General features: G+C 42.3%; 1 protein-coding gene across 1 annotated transcript; it reads right to left on the reverse strand.

Annotated features, from left to right (window-relative positions):
• Window positions 1-3,195: 3,195 nt before the first annotated feature.
• aasdhppt (aminoadipate-semialdehyde dehydrogenase-phosphopantetheinyl transferase) lies at window positions 3,196-9,492 on the reverse strand. The gene is made up of 7 exons (XM_031743346.2): window positions 9,075-9,492; window positions 7,806-7,919; window positions 7,435-7,555; window positions 6,961-7,082; window positions 6,085-6,243; window positions 3,951-4,019; window positions 3,196-3,791 (listed from the first exon to the last, which is right to left on the reverse strand). Exons 1-7 carry the CDS (start codon window positions 9,216-9,218, stop codon window positions 3,624-3,626), a joined length of 897 nt encoding a protein of 298 aa, XP_031599206.1. The 5' UTR covers window positions 9,219-9,492; the 3' UTR covers window positions 3,196-3,623.
• Between the last annotated feature and the right edge of the window lie 61 nt (window positions 9,493-9,553).

Genomic DNA, 9,553 nt, shown 5'->3' on the forward strand with positions numbered 1-9,553 from the left:
CCCTGATATCTGTATATCACAGCAGAATTTGGTTGTATTTGAATTACTGTCGCCTTTTACCAGCTCGAAGCAGTCTGGCCATTCTCCTTCAGATATCAATAAGGCATTTCCATCATAAGAACTGCTGCTCACTGGATATTTCTCTCTTTTTCGGACCATTCTGTGTAAACCCCAGAGATGGTTGTGCTGGAAAATCCCAGAAGATCAGCAGTTTCTGAAATACTCTGAGCAGCCCGCTTGGCACCAACAACATTCAGAGTCCATTAAATCAACTTTCTTCCTTATTCTGATGCTGCGTTTGAACTTCAGCATGTTGTCTTGGTTATGTCTACGTGCCCAGATGCACTGAGTTCCTGCTTTGTGATTGGCTGATTAGATATTTGCTTTAACAAGTAGTTGAACAGGTGTGCCTAAAAAGCTTCTGTGCATAAAAACACAAAAGTGCTGATACGGAGATTTTATAAACGTATATAAACGTTGGACAGAGAAAGGCTAGCTGCTCGCCTCTGTTTAAGCTAAGCTAATATGCTTCCAACTACACTGCTGGGAAATAAATAAGTGTATTTTCCAGAATTCTTGATGCATTTTTGAAGTAAATGCAAAGCAAAGCACCCTATTATATGTCACATCGGCAGCTGGCATAAATCACCTCGAGCAGATGAGAATGTCATCATATTGAATCATTAAACAAAGTAATGGACACATTAAAGGATGAAATAAAATTAATGAAATGTCAGGCGCGGCTGAAAAGTTATTACTTACCAGCTCAGCAAACAAGTGCACTCATTACATGAGCTTTCCTTCCTATGTGGGTTTGGCTTCCTAATCACTCAAGCGCAAAGTCTTCAGTGGACTTGTTAGGTTCATAAGTTACAACAGGATTTTATGTTTTGTTTTACACGTTGTTTGCAAGGCAACGGTTAAAAATGTTATTTTGAAATCGAGTCTAATTTTAAAAACATACCAGCGAAAGTCTAAACGCAGCAGAAACTGTTCTCCTGCTCTTCCTCCATCAGAAGAAACATTACTCTTATCCTCAACAGCAGGCAGGTGGATTTCATCTCTCACTTCAAGCTAAACTCAGCCTCATGCCCAAAGCAGTCTTGTCTCCAGCCCACATATAAGACGAAAAAAAGAGAGAGAAAATCTATTCCCGTGGTCTTGTCTCTGACACATCAGTAAACCTGAAGCAACTAAAAATGGTCTCTCTCTGAGGAAAGCCTGTGAGCCTCCAGTCTGACCCCGCTGCCTCCTCTCTCCTCTTCATCGCTGCAGCTAACGTAAGATTTAAGACGACGAGGAGGCAAATGAATTCACTCCAGCTGCAGACAACGACGGCGCGCATATGTCATTTCAAGTTGTATACACATATCTCTGTACAGGCTCAGCAACGTACACTTGAATCAGTGCACTTTTTCTCTGACATTTCAACACTATGTTATCTGTCTCATATACAAGTGTAAACAAAAGGACTCCATAAAGCCACCTGGAGAGTAGGTTGCCATTTAATCAATACCCACAAGTCCCCTCTGTTCTCTTGGAAGGCTAAGGTTGCATCAAAGGAGAGCTGGAAAAAAAGAGAGCGATGAAGATGAGCAGCAGATTCTACAGGTTGGGTTAAACAACCAATCCGTGTCATTGTGTGGGTCTCAGACAACCAATGTTTGCCTTTGATTACAATTTGAAGGCAGATGTGGCACTGAAAGAACTCTTTGTGGCTGGTTTTACTTGATGTGTTTGTGTATCTGTTCAATTCAAAGGTTAAAGCAAAAGCTAAGTGTAGGATGTTCATGGAGATTGCTAACCGACCTCTTAGCACTGATGATAGCCAACGTGTGCAGGCGAAAAGACTTACGATCACAGGTAAGAAATAATATGCGATGCAGGAAAAAAAAGGTTAATGCGGCAGACTGACACAAGCAATCTATGAGTTACCCTCGAGAGCAGGAGGAGAATGAGATTGAAGGAAGGAGACGGTCAGCTGAATATGTTCAACAAAAACAGACGCTACCAGGCAGAGAGGTGAGAAGGGAGGGAAAAAGAGAAAGATGAGATATGATGGCAGTGACAATATGGAGGAAGAAAGGAGGAAAACATTCACGCAAGATAAGAGTGAAATTAAGAAAGAGAAGCAAGGTTGAGAGACATTTACATTTAGATACACAAGGGAGGAAAAAAGACAGCAGTAAAAAAAACGAGGCTTGAGCGTGCTTAACTGTGGAGCATCACAGATACTCATATACATAAAAATGCACTTGTAGCATTTGGTAGCAATGTTGAAACTGGTTAATATACAAAGTTTTAACTGTTGACATTGAGAAAAGTTATATTTTATGTTTCAGATCAATTGTGATGAGCATTTTTTTAATTATTATTATTATTATTCTGATGTGTAGAGAATAACAGGAAAGTGTAGAAAGAGTGAGGGTGAATGACAGGAAATGATCTGGGAGATATGAACCCAAGCCCATGCAGGATGACTATAGCTGTCAGTGTATGTCATCAGTCATGGTTAGCATGCACACTGAGGTTTAGGTGTTCTATGTGTTATTAAAAACAACTTTGTATATTGTAAAGCATTACTGGTGCCCTCACAAATGTGCAAGAGAATGTCATGTGCACATATACACCTGTGTATGACCTTGGATGCTGGTTTTCTAGTTTTCTCCTCTTAACATCAGAGAATATGGAAAAAATAGAGAATAAGAAAAGCAGCTGATCTGCAAAATTATTAAAGTTCATTTTATTTACATTTTACACATTTGAAACATTTGAAAATGACAAAAAAGTATTTTTTTTATTTTGATCATCACTAATTCCCTTGTTAAACATATTTATTCTTATTTTTATCCAACAGTTGGATGGAAAAATTTTGCTTCTGGATTTAACAGGAAGTCAGTGAAGTGAAATGGGAGAAATATGCTCTCTCTTTCCGGTTCCCTGTCAGTACTCACGCTGCAGCATTTTAGATCAACTCAAGGCTTTTCCAGGATAATGAATTGCAACAGTCTAGCCTTGAAGTAAAAAGGCAGGAAGTAGTTTTTCAGCATCACTCTGAGACAGGATGTTTCTAATTCTAGAGATATCGTGCAAACATATTAAAGCAGTCCTACATATGTTTGATATTTACATGGACATATATATCCTAGCTAAAAACCACTCCAAGATTCCTCACAGTGTTTCTGGAGGCCGAGGTAAGAATTAGGATTTATTCACAATTTCACAACAACTGACATCAACCTTTCACCAACCAGTCATGTGACCAGAAGTTGCTGGCTGGTTGCCAATCAGTTTCTAGTTTCATGAGACTGAAATCCGATACAGTGTGTAGAAAGAAAACAATATGACATGTTGGATATATTGTGTGTCTGTGTATTGGGTTGGTGATTTTTGTAGAATTTCCTTTTTTATACTTATCAGAACTGAGAATCTAAAGATAGACGGTGTCAGATGCTGTCTAAGTTCTTAGGTCCTTTGAGACAAGCCTATAAGTTCTGGCTTGGCAAATAAACTTGACAGGACGTGACTGGATTCGAGTCGAATACCAAAGCGACTTCAGTGTCAGTGTTTTTCTTCTTTGGCACTTCTGAAAGGTGTGCGTTTGTATGGCAGCTGAGTGTCGGCTATGTGGACGTGTGTGTATCCTTCTGTCTCTGCGGAGCTTCAGCCTTCATCTTGAAGCTATCCCAGTAGGCGGGGTCTTCGTCTGTTAGAGGCGAGGCCGAGCCGATGAGCTCGCTGAACGACAGCACGGTAAATGTGGTGGGCGGAAGAAGAGAAGGCGGACGAGGCTGTGAGGAACCGGGAAGAAAGTTTGTATTGTTTATCCTACAGTATGATAGCTACTCTTACTATTGTAGATTTGTCTTATAGGAATAAGTTGTTTTGTTTTTTTAAATCTATTCATTACAAGTTCACATTGTTTTAATGGAAAAGTTATGTTTCCTTACTGCAGGGCATGGGTTGTCTGCTGGTCCGAGTGCTACAGCAACATGATGATCAGCATCCAGTAAACTCTCCTGCAGAATGACACACAAATCCAAAAATATGCAGTCTGCATAGACTTTGGACCTTAACAAATCATTTTAGGACGTTTGGCACAAAAAAGGGCACATAGTAATGTCAATAGAGAGAAAATCAATAATTTATTTGAGTGGTGAGGAAAACCAAATTTTAACAGGCAGAAACCTCCAACAGGCTCAGTGAGGGGGGCCATCTGCATCGATGCTTGAGGCAAGAGCAAAGAATAGGATAGCCAGCCAACAACAAAAAAAATGCAGCAGTAAACACTCGGCAGGTTGGCGATGAGGCCAGTGATAGCTCATCGCTGCAGTTTCAAAGACTTACTGAAAAGTTAGAGAGGAAAGGAAACAGAGGAAAAGCATGCGTGTTCACAAACTGCAGGGGAGATGTCACAAACTACTGACATGCAATAGTGGCAAACTGTAAATGCACTGAGAAAGAAAGGAAGAGGTGAAGTGACCATTACACCACAGCGTAGCTGATTTACAGATGATTTAGGGTCACCTGATCCAGGCCTAATGATAAGCTTATCAAAGAATAAAGTATTTAAGGTTAACATTAAAGAAGAGAGTCTGCGTCATGACCTGGTTGTGTAGGAACAGAGCCTGACAGCTAAAGGCCTCCCGTGGTATTTTTGGAAGAGCCAGAAGTACAGAGCAAAGTGCTCTACTGGGTACTATTAGATCTTTAAGATATGATGAAGCTTGGTCGTTAAGGGTTTGTATGTGAGGAGAAGGATTTTAAATTCCTTAAATCTAGAAAATATGATCTCTTTATAGTTTCTCTTAGTGCTTTTAATGGAACATATTGGATCAGAGACATTTTGAGTGAGCCTGGTAAAAATCCATGTGCTAAGTCATCAGCAATGCTCTGTGACAGGATGTTCCCAATTTTAAAAGCTGTAATTTTTTAAGGGCTTCAAAGAGATGACCTAGATCATTGTGGTGTGTTGTGTACCAATATGTTCTTGCTTTAAATATTTGTAACTTAGTGCCTGCTCTAGGGCAAAGAAAGGTACAGATTAATGGGGGGAGCAGAGCAATGGCAGAAAGAGGAGTTCTTTGCTCTGTGAGGTGCACTCCTCTAATCTTCAGTTATCATGTTAGGCAGGATGAAGAAACACTCGAGAGCCCCCCCAATCGCAACCACTTGTATTTCCGCACGAGGCCACCTATGATTCTCTCTGAAGATGCTCTCAAGGGCATATTCACTGTGGAAATGTGCATCAAGGACCCCTCTGCAGAGCATCCAAGTCCTTTGAACCACTGTGTTAAACTTTCCTAAAAGCTGCTTCCAGCTTGTTTAATGCGATCCCAAATTATATGGAAGAAACCCCCTCGGAAGCTCGTGTGGAGCTCATCTTGCTTTGAGCTGCCCTGGTTTGTAAAACATTACTTAATATTAAAAACAAAAAACAAAAGAAAAAAAAACACACACACACACACACACACACACACACACACACACACACACACACACACACACACACACACACACACACACACACGCTCATATTATCATCTTTGCACTTGAAACTAATCGGTCATCAGTTCTATTGCTGCATACAGTATTTCACTCTGTGTGGGAAGCAGCGATTGCTGAGGGCTACGTGGCTGGGAGGAAGAGAGTCTGCTGATAAATAATAGCTCAGAGCAGCTCATATCCAAAAAATGTAAGAAACAAACACAGAATAGCTTATTTTTATCTGTGTGTGTGTGTGTGAACTGCGCAAACATTTGTGAAGTGTGAACTAGCACAGCACTGATGCATTCCTGACACAAGTGGAAAATCCAGAAAAATGGAGCAATTATCAAATGGCATAGCAACATTTTAAACCTGAGAATAAAACCACAGACTACTTGGAAGCTGATGAGACACAAAATAGACTGAATTGTTGAGCTTCTTCTCACAAAATTTGGGAAAGCAGTAAACATTGTGTTGTGTGTCTGCATACCAGACTTAAATCTGGCATTTTAATTTGATCGTGACCTCTAACATGCAAACCTCTAGGTTTTAACAACATCTCTGGACTTTTATTTTTCTTCACAACACCAGACTCACTTCAAATACCCAGTCCTCTTCTTCCTCATCTAGATGCATCTTGGTCTGGCGCAGTACCTGGTCCTGTGTGAGCGGCTCAGACGGCGGGTGAAACTCCACCCTCTGCAGGTTGAAGCCCAGACCGGTGCCGATGGCTTTGATGAAGCTCTCCTTCAGGGCCTTGATGGAAAGGGAAGAAACCCGATCAGCTGCATGCAGAAAATGATGATCCGTGTCTATGCGTGTGTCTTCATGTGTGGGATGGTGTGTGTGTGTGGTGGTGGCGGTGGTGGAGGGTGTTTTGGCTAAGAAGAAACACCACTTAAAACCGCAACAGATGGGAGTTTGTGCACACATGTTTATCAGACTGCACACCAAAGGACATTGCGTGTCAGTGTGTGTGTGTGTATGTGTGTGTATCCAGCCAAAACCGACCCTGCTCGACAGCCAATAAGCCACAATAACACTATTACAAGGCTAATCGCTATGGCAACCGTTGAGCTCTGCCATTAGTCAACAGTGTGGCGGTGATATCAGTGCTTGACGTCTCTGTGCCACCCTCTCAATCGCACAAAATCTTTACTTAGCTCCACTGTTGCTTTTGCTGACCATCTGTGTGTGTGTGTGTGTGTATTAGAGAGAGAGAGAGTGTGAGTGCATGCAAGAAAATGAGAGAGAAAGGAGGCAAAAACCAAAGAAAAGGAAATGAAAGCGCGCGTCTCTGATGACAGCATGCCGCGATGCAGCAGGGCAGCGTTTGAGGAACAAATTTGCACATGTATGTAAAAAAAAATACAAGTGTGTGTCGCCTCAGAGGACAGTGGCAATGTTATGTTCTCCCTGTGCTTTCTTCTGTTACACACACAGCGCACAAGGTAGTATGGTTGCCATGGTTACCCAGTGGCGGTAGAACGCGGCGAGTTGCTGGTGCTCCGAGCCGGCTGATTGGATGGTGCTCCACTCGTGCGCTGTAAACTGACGAGTCATAATGCGGAAAAACTCCGGCACAGAGCTGCTACCTGGAGCGAGTGAAAGAGGTGCGGGGACCAAAAAATACAAAACCAAAACAAAAGGGGAAGAAAGAATGGATGGAAAAATATAAATGGGAGAATGAGGGAGGTGATGGAAAAGAAAAACAGTTATATTCAAACACAGCCTCTTTTTGATGGAAGCGTTTCGCACATTTGATTTCTGTGGTCACACAGAAATTCAAATTTACACGCACAAACAGCCTTGGCCTAGTCAATACTATACACATATGATGCAGCAGCGACCCCTTGTGGTGGAACTTCATAGCTAAACAAGTCTAAAAATGTAGTCATTTCATATATTGGCACAGGTTTATCCTAACCTGGGAACAACAGTGTTTACCTGGCATGGCGGTCTTCATGATATCCACCCCGACCTGCCTCCCCTGCTCTGCAGCAAGCACTGTGTAATCCCCTTGGTGGGAGAGATTGAAACTCCAGGCCAGATCTGACTCTGAACTGACCTGTAAGGAGAAAGATTAGATGTTTGAATGTATCGAAATACATGAAGTCTGCACTGAGCTTGACAAAAATCCAGTATTTGGGCCATGCTGACCCCTCCCTGCACTGTGTTATAGATATATTTCTGGTGACTCTGATTTTTAGTTACTTGTGCTGGAACACTTATAGCTTAGTGAAATGACAATGCAGTGAAGTAAAACGCTCCAGTATATGCAGACCTTGAATTTTACGAAAAAAGGAAATGGAGTGAACCTTGACAGGTGTTGCCAGGTAAGGTTTGCCTCTGGGAGATCGCTCCAGTCTGATCTCTGACCATGGGATCCCCATCTTCTCACACACAAACCTCCTTAGCAACAACCGGCCAGCCTGTTGAGGCAACAGACACGCAAAGACAGTAGTATAAACTTTTCAGAATAATTAAGGGAACACTTGATGATAACAGCAGAATACAAAGTTTTATAAACTTTGGGGACATCACTCTGACCAGGTAACAAACATAAACTAATTTGATTGCTTTGGTGCAAATTAAAGTGACAACAGGTGTACTGGAAATGCAATATGCAACATATTAATGGCATTTCAGGTTGTAGCCACAGACTGTTGCCCTCTTCTTATACTTCAGTTTAGCTTTTTTACCAGTGTCCTTATCGCTGCTGGTAGTTTGAGACAGGCTGTCATGGCACTGTCTATCTTCACAGATAACAGCAGGTTTGCACTAAGCACATGTGACAAGATGTGAAAAAATCTGGAGATGCCATGGCAAGTGATACGTTGCCTGAAACACCATCTGTGAAGAGAACAGGGCGCCCTGCCAGTTCTGGTGTTCTCTGGCAAGAACCTGTGAGGTAGGTCCCGCTAAAGGCCGTTAGGCCCTCATGCCACCAGAAACCTGTGGGAGTAAACCGGCTGGGCGTCATTCTGTAGGTCTCTGCTTCTGTTCCTCTTTGCACTAAGTTCAATTCAATTTAATTTAATTTAAATAGTGCCAAATACAGAGAAAAGCCCAACAATCAGTCAATCAAAGGTCAGTGGATCAATCCAAATATTTATAGTATCGATACCAACGCCGGTATCAGTATCAGATAGATACAAGCACCATATGATCAATACTTGGTTTCTGTCCTCCAATTTCAGATGTAGGCCACGGAACTGTGTTAAATTATTTGTTTTTAGAAATTAAAAAAATACACCTCAAACATACACTGTGAAAATGTCTGATCCTTTTTGTGTTGACTGCCACATCAGTTTTATTTGTAGTCCTTTAGAGACAGGCAATTTTACATTCCAGGTCTATTCAAAATACAAGGAAAGCTATGACGTGTTTTATTGTGTTAAGTAGGTAATGCGAAGAAAAGGAGCATCACAGTCACTTTGTGGTCATAATCATGACGCACTGGTCTTCCCAACAGAAGTTAACTTTACAGATTTAAAGTATCGCTACAGGTATCGGCAACGCTGGCTCTTTGTTTACTTGGTTCCTGATCGATACCAAAAATCGGTAAAGTTTAGATTTGGACTCACCATAGCTGACTTTGCATCCTTGGCGAACACAAACTGCCCGATCCGATCTTTCTCCTCCCGCTGGATGCAGCGAGCGGCGAACAGCCAGTCTGACCTGCTCGGCGTCCACGATCCGCAGCGGAAAGCCCACCGTACGGAACCCATCTCCTCGCCCCCTGCTCCACCTCTGACATCCGAGCTCCTCCACCGCAACTTCGGGCTGCTCACGAGCTGCTAACGAGCTAAAGTCAGCGCGGAGTCTTCGAATGTAATGTTCAGAGAAGTGCGGATTTTCGCACAGAGGTATCCCAACAGACTTTCCTGTTTACATTTCGGAGTTGACAGCGGTGCACATGCCCGGAAGAGCCCGGCGAGATTCAATGTCGTCATAAGTGGGCGCGGTGGAGGATTAACCAATAGGAGCGCTTAAAATGGCGCGTCACTGGCGGTACCTTCAAATGTTTCAACAACATTGGAAATACGACAACACTGCGATTCAG

This window comes from Oreochromis aureus, linkage group 14 (assembly GCF_013358895.1).
Source record: "Oreochromis aureus strain Israel breed Guangdong linkage group 14, ZZ_aureus, whole genome shotgun sequence".
In the NCBI taxonomy this organism is placed as follows: domain Eukaryota; kingdom Metazoa; phylum Chordata; class Actinopteri; order Cichliformes; family Cichlidae; genus Oreochromis; species Oreochromis aureus.